Source organism: Mesoplodon densirostris, chromosome 16 (assembly GCF_025265405.1).
Source record: "Mesoplodon densirostris isolate mMesDen1 chromosome 16, mMesDen1 primary haplotype, whole genome shotgun sequence".
Taxonomy (NCBI): Eukaryota; Metazoa; Chordata; class Mammalia; order Artiodactyla; family Ziphiidae; genus Mesoplodon; species Mesoplodon densirostris.
In genome coordinates this window covers 30,202,898-30,216,133 of record NC_082676.1, presented here as the reverse complement: position 1 = coordinate 30,216,133, position 13,236 = coordinate 30,202,898, and the positions used below count along the sequence as shown (strand labels likewise).

The 13,236-nt window shown below is 42.8% G+C and overlaps 1 protein-coding gene across 3 annotated transcripts in view; it reads left to right on the top strand.

Annotated features, from left to right (window-relative positions):
- DNAAF9 (dynein axonemal assembly factor 9) overlaps positions 1-13,236 on the top strand; it is a 150,377-nt gene that overhangs the window by 82,477 nt on the left and 54,664 nt on the right. For all 3 annotated transcript variants that reach the window (XM_060077930.1, XM_060077929.1, XM_060077928.1), the window contains 6 exons: positions 216-260; positions 625-670; positions 4,217-4,328; positions 5,593-5,663; positions 6,582-6,632; positions 7,386-7,473. In XM_060077930.1, the coding sequence (XP_059933913.1) occupies positions 216-260; positions 625-670; positions 4,217-4,328; positions 5,593-5,663; positions 6,582-6,632; positions 7,386-7,473 (413 nt within the window). The remainder of the gene's footprint in view (positions 1-215; positions 261-624; positions 671-4,216; positions 4,329-5,592; positions 5,664-6,581; positions 6,633-7,385; positions 7,474-13,236) is intronic.

The window sequence follows — 13,236 nt, the reverse complement described above, 5'->3', positions numbered from 1 at the left end:
TCTGCACAGAGGCAGGGCTGTGACTGGAGTCAGACACTGACCCCATGTTTGCTGCTGGCATGATACCCTAAGGCAGGTAAGGATGACACACACCTCACTGGTGTCTGTGAGAGCCCAGCACAGGTGCACTGCAGTAGCAGGTGTCTGGGGAGGATGCCAACACAGTGGTCACAGAAGCAGACTGACTTTTGTTTTATTTTGTTTTGGGTCTACAGCTCCAAGATGGCTTTTCATATACATGCTGTGAATAATCAGGGAAGGTAAGTATATGTTTATGGTGTGTCCTCACTGGGGGCAAGTTTTAGGAGCAAAATGAAGAGCAGCTACCTTGTAACTGCTGGCATGGATGATCTTTTCACCCTTCTACACCTGGCAGTGGCATCATTCCAGGGCTGGGCTTGGAAGTGGCTGTGTTCAGCTGAGACCCTGAGACCCTGAAGGCTTCCCACTGAAAGACTAGGGTGGGCTGGGGGGTGGACCTAGTTCCCTCCAAGTGGAATTCTGCATACATGCAACCCAGTGTTTTGAAAATCCCTGAGAGAGATCTGAGTGTGAGTTGCTTCCAAGTTGAAAAAAAGAACACTGTAAATTTAATATGTCTCTCCCATCAATTTCCTCTTATAGAATTGTGCCTCTGGACAGTGAAGATAGCTTATACTTTGTGAAGACGGTAAGCAGAGCTGTTACAGGTCAGCTGGCAGGGAATGGCCTGTAGAGGACATCTACAAGGGGTGAGGTAGGAGTGGGTGGGAGTCTTAGGCAGCCCACCCCTTACCTGAGAAAACTAGTCTACTTTCAGGACTGTTCCAGCTGCAGTGGTGGTGAGCCTGTGCTTTCTGAGGGCGTCCAGCAGCTGTACAAGGCTTACCACATCCACACTCCCATGTCTAGGCGCCCCTTGGGTGCAGAGTCTTAGCTGGGGGGGGTGGGGGGTGAGGGTGTGGGGTGGTAGACACCTCTTCCTGAGATTAGGAAGGCTTCCTCCAAGTGGCTGAGGTTCCTCTGACCTCACATGGAAATGGGAGCTGATGACAAGTCTACCTCAACACAGACCAAGTTTTCAGTGGCTTCTGTGTGTTCCAAGGCCTGTGTTGATGCCCTTTTTAAAAAATAAATAAATAAATAAATAAATTTGTTTGTTTATTTATTTACTTATGGCTGCATTGGGTCTTCGTTGCTGCGCACGGGCTTTCTCTAGTTGGGGCCAGTGAGGGCTGCTCTTCGTTGTGGTGCACGGGCTTCTCATTGCGGTGGCTTCCCTTGTTGTGGAGCACAGGCTCTAGGCACGCGGGCTTCAGTAGTTGTGGCGCACGGGCTCAGTAGTTGTGGCTCATGGGCTCTAGAGCATAGACAGTAGTTGTGGCACACGGGCTTAGTTGCTCTGCGGCATGTGGGATCTTCCTGGACCAGGGCTCGAACCCGTGTCCCCTGCATTGGCAGGCAGATTCTTAACCACTGCCCCACCAGGGGAAGTCCTTATGCCCTTATTTAACAGACGCTTATGAAAATAAAAACAAACTAACGTAAAAAAAAAAAAAAAACGGGCCTGAGTCTACCGTGAAGTGGGGTAGTGAGAACAGAGCTTTCTGACCTCCGTGCTGAAGGCAGAACTAATGGGCCAAGGGAATGGGTGTAGAGATGCAGAAATATTGGTCCCTGGGGTGAGCTGGCATGGTCTTGGGGAGCCAGGGTTTCTAAACTAGTTGCTCCCAGCCACATCCAAATCCTCTCTTTACCCCAGTGTATCCTGATATGAAGAAAATTGGCAAGCAATGCATAAGAGGATGGTGGACATCCAGCCAAGATTCTGATTGTAGTATATACGGGTACAAGTTGTACCTTCAGTCCATTCTGTGGCTACTGCCTGAACCTTAATTTCAGTGAGCTTTTGGTCATAGGGAAGTGGGTGGGCAGGTGTGGATGACTTGGTGCAAATGCATGCCCACTGCCATCACCAGGAGACAAGCATAGTGTTATCTCATCTACAGAGAGTGGTACAACATGGTTAATTTTTTAAGGTTGTGAGTAGTTTCTGTGTTTATAACATACCTGCTCCCTGTCTCTGTCAGTATTTTGTGGTGATGTTCTTTTAGAACTAATGGAGACTTTTTTGTGACATTATTAAGACACTGGGAAATACTTTCTGATATTTAGGTAATAATACTTTGTCTCCTTGCTGGACTTTAGTTTCCCTGACTTCTCTTCTTAGACTCTTGTGCAGTGCTCTGGAAGATGCTTTGCACTGGAGTAGGTGATTAGCAGTCCAGTAGAATCATACTACTGTGTTAAGTACACATTCAGCAGCAGCTAATGAAATAAGAAAGAAAAGATAGGATGTTAGTGCTTTCTGTCCAAATCCTATCCTCCCTTCCAGGCAGAGATGAAGTTCAGCCTCCTCCTCCAAGCCTACCCTACTGATTTCTCCCTACGAGTACTGTATTCCTATAGGAATACATAATTAGGGAGTAAATTACATAAATTAGGGAGTAATTCTGTAGTAATGTGTCACATGATGACTTCTCTGTAAGAATGTTCTTGTCTCTCCAGCTATACATTATAGGTTTCCTGAAGATAGGAATGATGCTTCATATGTTTTCTCTCCCCATGCCACATGTGGGAAGTACATAGCAAGTGTCTAAAAAATACTACATGTATTCTTTTTAATGTCCTCTCTCCCCTTCCTCAACACCAGAGGCCAAATGGGGAAGTGGGGGATTAGGAAACCACAGAATTTGTCTTCCTAATTGATTTGGGAACCTAACTGATCATTATCACTTAAGAAGAACCATGTAGCCCAGGAAGGTTCTGTGTCTTCAGATACTCAAAATTCTTTGAAACAAATTTAGATAAACCTTCCAGTTGCCATGCCTAATGAGAAAGTTAACTGAAGTATAAAGCCTATCTGTCACTTTGTACATTCCTTTATCACGACAACATGGATGATTAAGGACTAACTATGGTTTTTTTCCTTTCAACTCTTCTGCCATCTTTTTTTTTCTTTTTTATAAATTTATTTATTTTTTATTTATTTCTTTTTGGCTGCGTTGGGTCTTCATTGCTGCGCGGGCTTTCTCTAGTTGCGAACAGCGGGGGCTACTCTTCATTGTGGTGCTGCACGGGCTTCTCATTGCAGTGGCTTCTCGTGTTGCAGAGCTCAGGCTCTAGGCGCGCAGGCTTCAGTAGTTGTGACGCATGGGCTTAGTTGCTCCGCGGCATGTGGGATCTTCCCAGACCAGGGATCGAACCCGTGTCCCCTGCATTTGCAGGCAGATCCTTAACCACTGCACCACCAGGGAAGTCCCCTGCCATCTGTTTTTATTTGAGAATCTAGAAGTCCCTTCAAGAGGCCTAGGTCTTTTGTCTCTGTACTGAGGATAGAGCAGGGATCCCATATGAGGACAACAAGGTGTGAAAATGAGCTCTGGCTTTAGGAGCTCTGTACCTGGCCATTCAGCATCGTCAGGCCAGGAAGGGCAGGGACCTGGGAGCGCTCATCATGCAGCTTATCCTTTGTCCTTCACCAAATCTTCACGGTCATCTCAAACTCTAACTCTGGCTTGTACCAATTTCTGCATTTCCTCTGCTAGATTCATCTCAGAATTATTTCATTTTCAGTGGTTTTTAACTAAATTATAGCCTTCTTACCAGCCATTCAGGAGCTTTCTCTGAGTTGCTCTCGTTTTTTTCTGGCCTACTGAAGCCTCTGTTTTTATTTGTCTTGGCCATTAAAGCTCGAACAGCTTTCTTTTAATTTTTTGGTACTGAAAGGAGCGTTTGCATGTTTTGACAGGTATCCAGAAATATCCATGAAGACATGTATCCCCCTTTCCAGATTTGTTCAGAACTCGAGCCCAAACCAAAGAAGGAGTGGCTGAACATGTGGACACACTGGGATGTGACACTGGTCATGGTTAAGAAGGAAGGCTGTTGCATTGCCTTTTAGGGAGGATAAGCAATTTGAGGGAATTTACAGAAACATAAAGATATTCTTCATCTAGCCCACGTGTGCCTCTGACCAAGGAGCAAAAAGCCTGGGTGATCCTGAAGTCATCTCCCAGTTTGAGATGTATTTCAAGATATACTTGAGTTTTCCTTAGAAATTCTCCAGTATTCTTTTGCCATGTGCCTTAGTATTTTGTGGTCTGTTTCTTATGGATTTTCCCCTGTATGTTTAGGACTGACAACTGGACTAACTCTGGTTTCTTATTTGATACAGGCTTGTATGACCATCTATGACATTCCTGACTTGCTGGGAGGAAGTGGGTGCTTAGGATCTGTGGTCTTCTCAGAATCATTTTTGACATCTCAGATCTTGGTTAAAGAAAAGGGTAAGTGTATGTCATCTTTGGAAAGCAAAACTTGAACTTGTTTATATGTATATATATTTTTGGCAAAATAAACCATAAACTAAATCAAAAGACCAGCAATAAACTGGTAAAAATATTAGAATACTTAAAATAAACAAAGGGTATATATCCTAATTTATGAAGAGCTTTTATAAATTGATAAGAAAAAGACAAGCTACCCCATGATAAATGGGCAAAAAATATGAGCAGGCAGTTTACCAGAGTGGAAAACAAAAAAAATTTTTTAATATTTTAAAAATATATATTTTTTAATGTTACACATACACAGACACACATAATTGACCCCTGAACACAGGTTTAAACTACACAGGTCCACGTATACACAAATTTTTTTTCAGTAAGTACATACTACAGAACTACATGTTCCATGGTTGGTTGAATCGTGGATGTGGAACTGTGGATACAGAGGGCTGACTATAAACACATGGATTTTACACATGGATTTTCAGCTGTGCAGAGAATCAGTACCCCTAACCCTCATATTGTTCAAGGGTCCACTGTATGTGTATGTATATATATATATATATATATATATATATATATATATATGAATATGTACAGCCTTAACTAGTAGTTAGGAAAAAAGCAATTTGAAATAATAATTAGATCTGTTTTTCTACCCATTATGTTAGCAAAAAATTCTAGAGAATGGTAATATCCAATGCTAGTAGGATGAGCTTGATAATGTTTTGTTTGGTTTTTAATATGTACATCTGTACTACCTTGACAAAAATTAAAAGTATAGATGAAATGGACTCTTTATTTAAATATGTATTTCTGGGCCTCCCTGGTGGCGCAGTGGTTGAGAGTCCGCCTGCTGATGCAGGGGATACGGGTTCGTGCCCCGGTCTGGGAGGATCCCATATGCCGCGGAGTGGCTGGGCCCGTGAGCCGTGGCCGCTGGGCCTGCGCGTCCGGAGCCTGTGCTCCGCAACGGGAGAGGCCACAGCAGTGAGAGGCCCGCATACCGCAAAAAGAAAAAAAAAAAAAAATATGTATTTCTATTTGGCGTAAAAAGAATAGAGTTAATCACATGGGGAAGCCTTTCTCCATCCCCTCATTAGACTCCCTGTACCCAGATGAGGAAGTTTTCATTTTCTGAAGGTCTCAGACTCTGTATACTAATAAGAGGAGCCCTCACTCCTGAGAAGGGGAAGCAGTCTGGGGCCTGCAAGGTGGGCTCTTCTGGTGGGCAGTAACCGGCATATCTGTGGTCTTCCTGCAGATGGCACTGTTACCACAGAAACCAACTTCATAATCCTGACAGCTGCCATACCCAGATTCTGCTCCTGGCTGGTTAGTGTCATTCATCAGGTGAAAGTGGACATAAACGTGGAGAAACTGGGGAGAACGTTTAAGGAAGAGCCTCTTCATTGGGTCCTGGTGGGACGTCAGATCCTTACCTAGCGACTTTTCAGGAATAGAAGTTTTTATCTCTGCTCTTTTTCTTTATACAGATGAATCTAGTTTCTTTAACTTCTTTATAATCTTGGAAAAGTTCCAAAAGAAAGGAACTCAATTATCTGGGTCCTGTTAAATTGTGAAAGGAAGAAATTAACACCCTCATTTTACAGATGAGGTTTAGAAATTGACCAACCTGTCCAAGGTCACACGGAAAGTGAGAAGTGCATCACGTGCTCCCTTTTCTGGTCAGAATAGTTGCTGCTGAATTTTTACAACCACGTCTCTACATGTGGAATGGTCCCATCTTCATCTGTGGGACTTGTCTGAAACTCTGGTGCCTTGGGACACAGAAAATATGACAGCAGTGAGTCTAGTAATGGTCTAAGTACCTATTTCAGAATCTGTTTATATTCTGTTTCTACAATCCTGACATGAATAGAGGAGAGCAAGAGTCATCCTCTAATGTGAACATGTTTAAATGAGAACACATTCAAAATACTTTAAAATGTTCTCTTTCCTTCATCCCTAAAAATAGTTTTCTCCGAAGTGAAATGTAAGTGGAGACTAACATATCCTCTCCACATATCGTAGGCTTATTTAGCTGGACTTCAGGTCCCCATGAGAGAGCCCATCATGGCCTGGTGCTCTGAGCTTTGTGACCAGCAGCCAGCTCTGCCAGCCATCAGGGCCTGAGAACACTGGATTTGGTGGAGGGACTGCTCTCTTAGAAATATGTGAACACAAGGGAGACCTAGCAGAGTTTTGCCTTTGAAGTAGTAAACTGAAAATCTGCACTCCTTTTGGACACAGGTAGAAGATATTGAAGTAAAATTTTCTGAGAAAACCCAGCAATCGGTTATGGTAAGCAGCCTTCTTATTCTTAATGTTAACATCATATCAAAATGAAATGTAAACAATTTATAAAAACAACTTAAAATATTTCCTCTTACTGCTAATCTAAAGGTTCTGTACCTTCTTGTCTCAATTCCTTTTTGTATTCTTCCCCTTCCCAGCAGAGCTCTAGAAATAACCATGTATGGGGTACAAACTAGAGGGATTCTTTCTGCCACTTAAACCTTTAGGTGTTTTTTCAGAATCTCCCAGTACTTTTAAAAGCAGTTCTCAGGGACTTCCCTGGCTGTCCAGAGGTTAAGACTTCCCGCTTCCAGTGCAGGGGACGCGGGATCAATCCCTGGTCGGGGAACTAAGATCCCACATGCCACGTGGTGCGGCATAAATAAATTACATACATACATACATACATACATACATGAAGATCTCAAATTGGCCTAGACATGTAGAGCTAAGAGGTCAAGGCTTTAGGCCAAGGAGAAGCTGCCTCTTTTATCAGAGGATATAAATCTACAGGAACATGAACAAGCATTGCAGACCATGGAGCCTAGACTCAGAGAGGACCTTAACATTTTTCTCAGCACGAGTCACGAATACCAGTAACATGGCAAAGAGCCAAGCAGTGCCAAAGGCCATGAAAGAAGCTGGGTAAATCTGAGGCTGACTTAGCAGCCTCTGTAGACAGATTAACTTGGGCAGGACTTTTGATTCTCTGAATGTTTATGCTGTAAATCACCTGCTCTTTGTGTTTGTTTTTTAAAGGGAGATGAGTGTTTCCTGGGCACTTTTCTAACTAGAGGAGAAGGGGCGTATCTTTATTCTAGTAATCAACAGTCTTGGCCTGAGGAAGGTGAGCGGCTCTGACTTTTCTGTTTTTGACTCTGTCTGGCTACCTCTTTCACAGGTTTCAACATGAGTGTTGTAATTAATAATACATCTGATATCTGAAAAAACTTATTGGTGTAGAAGTGTTTTCTTACAGCTTTTCTCTTTTGATCTGTCCATTTTCCAGATGAGGAAACTTGTGCTAGAAAGGACTGGTGCCAGAACTGCACCTGGTCCTCTTGCTGCTGCCTGAGGATTGCTCTCAGAATGGGCTAGAGCAGCAACATGTCCAGAAATAGGTTCTGTTGGGCCAAAACAAAACCTGGGTTAGTTTTTTACTGCTGTGTAGCAAATTACCACAAATTCGGTAGCTTGAAACAACATGCATTTATTTTCTCACAGTTCTGTGGTCAGAAGTCCAGGAAGGCTTTGCTGGATTCATGTTCAGGGTTTCATAAGACTGAAGTCAGGGCATTAACCAGGCTTATATCTGGAGGCTCTGGGAAAGAACCTGCTTCCAAGCTCATCCAGGTTGTTTGCAGAGTGCATTTCCTTCAGACTGTAGGATTGAGGGGCCTCTTTCATTGCTGGCTATCAACTGGGACCACTCTTAGCTCCTCCTCCCAGGAGTCCTTGCCCTGTGACCCCCTCCATCTCAGCAACAAAGAACCTTAATTGTGTTGAATCTCTTTCACACTTCGAATCTCTCTGAACTCCTCTTCTACCAGGCAGAGAAAAGTCTGCTTATAAAGGGCTCATGTGATTAGAGGAGGCCCAATCAGATAATCTCCCTTTTTCCATATAATGTTACATGAATACAGGAGTAACCTAAGAGGATGAAGATCATGGGGGCTGTTTTAAATTTCTGCCTATCACAGTGTGCCCTCTGTGCCCCACGATTCTCACATGCAAGATATAATCACCCCCACCCAAGAGCCTCGTTCCATTTTGGTAACAATTCAGAGTCTTAAATCTCACCAACTGAAAAATCCATAATCTCATCATCAAGATTATTTAAATCAGCTGTAGGTGAGGCTCTGGAGCTAATTCATAAAGTACAGGTCCTGAACACAATTCCTTTCCATCTGTAGGCCTGTGAAATTAGAGGCAAGTTATCTGCCCCAGCCCTCACAACATACAAGGTAGGACTGGCATAGGATAACAGTTATAGACATTCATATTAAAAAGGGGGAAAAATGAAAGGTAAAAAGGAGTCCCAACCCCAAGGCAGCTTTGAAATTCAGCTAGACAAACTCCAGTTCCTACATTAGGTTTCAAGGCCTAGGAATAGTCCTCCATGGCCCTTAGTTCTGCCCACTGGGCTCTTGGTTCTACCCTCTAAACTCTTAGTTTTGCCCTCTAGGCTAATGACTCTGCCCTCTGATCTGTGGCTATACCTCTGTCGTCCTTCCTTTTCATGAAGGTGGCACTTTGTAGCTGACTAGTTCTATCAGCCTGCTTCTTGCTGCCAGAATTTTGGGGGTCCAACAGTCTCCTTTCATTTTTCTATTCTCTCTATCCCTTTCAGTCCAAGCTGGCAGTGTTTCTGCTGATGTAAAATTCTCAAGAACTGTGTTGGTCTTACATGGATTTCCTGGGGATTCAGTCCATGCTCCTGTTTGGTTTCCTCAAAATAACATTTTCTTATGAGTCCTATTCTTTCCCTGTTAGATAAGCCTTTTTTGTGGAAGAGGAGTTGTGACTTACTCCACAAATTCCTCATCCTTTACTAAGCAAATTCCCTCTCTGGATAATTTGTTCTTCTTGAAAATATTCTCTCCAGTGACAAGTTGCTCTCCATGTTCTCAGATCACTGGTTAAACTTGGCTCCTCTGTTGTCATAGAAGATAAAGCACAAGGAGTCCTGGTTTTCGATCCACAAAATGCCAGGTAGCATTTTTTATCATGCTGTGCCCCCTGCATTTCTGCCTCTCCAGATCCTGGTACAAAAAACCAGGAAGTTAGGAACATTTGCCAAAGACAGGAGAGTGTGTGACAGTACTCCTAGCCTTGAGGCCAAGTTGCATAATGTTTTAAAATCAGCTTGTAGACACAACACAGAGGTGGTTGTGCTGTGTCATAGTTGAGCCAGTTATAATATTTAGCAAGGATATTTGCCAAAATTAGTTTGCACCTTATTAGCAAAAGTCCTTGTTAGAAAAATAATCGTACACTGTATTGAGTTATCCAGCAAGATTCAGTGTATCCTGAGGTCTCTACACACGAATAAAGCCAGGAATTTCTGGGGCCTTGTTAGTCACACACTTGAGAGCTTAGATTTCACACTTTCTTAGTTCCTGAGGAAAAAGTAGTTTGAATAGGAGATGGTTTTCTGAGGCAGGAAATTTCAGTAGAGCAGAGAATTTAAATAGGAGTATCCTCTGGCTGTGTATTAAGCATTTCACTACTTCAGGGCTCAGGTCAGTTTTATAGGGTTTGACGTTTATACCACTTCAGGGCTCTCTTAAGGAAAAATAGTACATACAGAAGGGTTAGGTCTCTTCTCTGGGCCTTGAAAAGGGGCTTGAGCAGGTGAAGGGTCCTGAAGCTTAAATGTCATTTAAGGATCTAGGTAAATATGCCTGGAGTTGAGACTGAGATTTATTTGTTCCCATCCTCTGAAGGCATTTAAAGAGCTCATCAGCATGCATTATCTTGATTGATCTTCATATCTTGAGCCCCATAGAAGGTGAAAAATGGGTCTGAGTTAGTGGTGACATCTATGGGGGGGGTGGTCCAGGTCTTTTGATTTTTGGTCTAGGGATGGCCCAATGAACTACTTATGGATAGAAAGAATAGTACTTCCTTTACCTTGAAATGTTTCCAGCTCTGGTATCTTTTCCCTTTCCCAGTTAGTGACTTCTGCTATCAAAAGACTTTTTGTTATGCAGCTTCCTTTTCATTCATTTCCTTTATGTGCCCTTCTCTTCCCTACCCTGCTGACCTTGGTCAGGCAGGCTGCCCAGTACCTAATCCTCAGGAGCCTGCTTTAGAGTTTTACCACATATGCCTATATCCCTAAACAATGTCTTATTTTTGAATTTAATACAAATTAGGATCACACTCTATCGTGTTCTTCTGGGACTTGCTTTTTTCACTCAGTGTTCTGGTCCTAAGATTCATCCAGATTGTTGTGTGTAGCCGTATGGCTCATTCATTTTCATGGTTCCATAGGATTGCTTTGTATGAAAATATGCTGTTTATCCTTTTGACTCTTGATGGACATTTGGGTTGTTTATAGTTTTTTGCTATTGCAGACAGTGCTCTCATGAGCATTCTTGTACATGTCTCTTGGTGCACCTGGCACCAGGACAGTGCTTTGCAACACATCTTTCTTGTGGTGTGTAAAGACATAATTACCATCTATGGTCTCAATCCTCTGATTTTCCTGTTACATTTCTGGCTGGTTGTACCAGCCAGCATTGAGATCTCTGGTATGTTGGTCTTCCCTGAATGTTTGCCACTTTGTTGTTGTTGTTGTTGTTTAATATTTATTTTGTTGTTGTTGTTGTTGTACCAGGTCTTAATTGCGGCAGGCGGGCTCCTTATTTGCGGTTCTCGGGCTCCTTAGTTGAGGCTCACCGGCTCCTTAGTTGTAGCATATGAACTCTTAGTTGCGACATGCATGTGGGATCTAGTTCCCTGACCAGGGATTGAACCTGGGCCCCCTGCATTGGGAGTACAGAGTCTTATCCACCACGCCACCAGGGAAGTCCCACGTTTGCCATTTGGATTGCTTTGGTTTTTGATATCCCTACATATGGAATTTTCTGTGCTTTGCCCCCAAATAAAGTCAGCCACTCCAGCAGGCCAACCTCTCTCCTTCATAAGACTTCTGCACCACAGAGCTGGAGGGGAGGTAATGTGAATAGCCCCAAGCTAAAATACCATAGATTTCCACTGTTCTTACCAAGCTTCAGTAGAATTCCTTAAATGCTTCTCAGTTTTGTTGTATAACTTTGGTCCGTTTCCAGAGTCCTTAACTAGTTGTTTTTGACAGTCCAGTTTTATGGCTGCTTACTGGGGAGAGAATTTTCCAGACTCCTCACAGCCATTTCAGAAGTCCCAACCCTGAGGCTTTTGAAAGATATTTTCACTTGGTAAAGAATTGTAGGTTGACCATTTCTTTCTGTGCTTTAAAGATGTTTCTCCACTCCACTGTCTTCTTGCTAACATTATTTCTGAGCAGAAATCTACTGTCATTCTTATCTTTGTTCCTTTCTATATAAGATGTCTTTTATTACCAGCTGCTTTTAAGATTTTCTTTCTTTTTATCACAGATTTTAAGCAGTCTGATCCTTATGTGACTGGTGTGGTTTTCTTCATGTTGCTTATGCTTGGGATTAATTTAGTTTCTTGAATTGATGGATTTAGAGTTTTCCTCAAATTTGGAAATTTTTTGGCCATTATTTCTTCAGTTTTTCCCCTCTCCTTCAGGGATTCCAATTACATACATCTGGCTGCCTAAAGTTGTCCCACAGCTCCCTGATGCTCTGTACAATTATTTTTAGTCTTTTTTCTCTTTGTGTTTTATTTTGCATAGTTTCTACATATTCTGATTTACTAATCTTTTGTTCTGCATTGTTGTTATGAGTTTGTTAAATTAACATTTGTCAAACGGAACACAGGCTGCTGGATGGTGAGCCAGGTTCAACAAAAGACCACGAAAGAAATTGAAATAAAGAAGTTTATTATTCACAGGTCCAGGAGGAAGTACATGGCATACCTTGAGGGGCTACACGGAGGTGTGGGGGCCAGGGGGTGGTGGTCAAGGCAAGGTGCAGGCTGGACCTGGGTACATGCCTTTATTAGGGTCTGTGGGTTGGAGTGCTTTGGGATTCCTTAGCCTTTTGGCTAAGGCCAAACTGGTCAATTCAAACTAAAAAGAGTGGAATTTTGTTAAGCTCATGGAGGTCTTATATAAGGCACACACAAGGGGAAGGCACTAAGGAGGCAGGGGAGACTGTTGATGACAAGGGCTGCTGGGAAAGTCATATCAGGAACTTACATTTGCTTGTGACTCTGCAGGCTGTTGTCTAGGACATGTGCTCGCATGCGCGGGCTAGTGTCAGTTTAAGGCCCGTGCAGGCCGCTTGGCCAAACAAGATGGATGCTGAGGCAGCAGAACCACGGAGTAGCTAAGCTGTCAACAGCTGTCATGTCATTAGTCTTACCCAGTGTGTGTTCCTTCTCAGAAATGGTATTGTTCATCTCTAGAAGTTCAATTTAGACATTTTTTACATCTTTCATGTCTCAGGTTAACGTGGTTCAGTCTTTCCTCTAGCCGCAAACATAGGGAATACAGTGATAATAACTGCTCTATTTCTCTCTACTCGTATCATCTGGGCCTTCTTTTAAGCTTTGTTAGGCAAGAAGCAGAGCAGCATTTAGTTTAGGACTAATTTTACCCCGGTAGTGAAGCAAAATCATTCTGAGAACACTACCTGCCACCCCTATGAAGTACGAAGTTTTCCACTGTGGCTGGTGCGAATGGGCAGAATATCTGGTGCAAGGTATGAATTGATGTTCATTGTTTTACATGGGAATATCCATTTTTTCCAGCACCATTTGTTGAAAAGACTCTCCTTTCTACTTTGAATTGTCTTTGCACCTTTGTTGAATATCAGTTGACCATATATCTACTACTTCCTGTAAGCCTCAGTGAATGGTTGGCCCTCGGGCAGCACCTTCATTATCTCTGTAGCAATTTACAGATTCCAGAGTATTTTTTCCATCAGGCAGAGATTTTTTAGCAATGAAGAGCAGAGATGCTGGTACCATTGACACA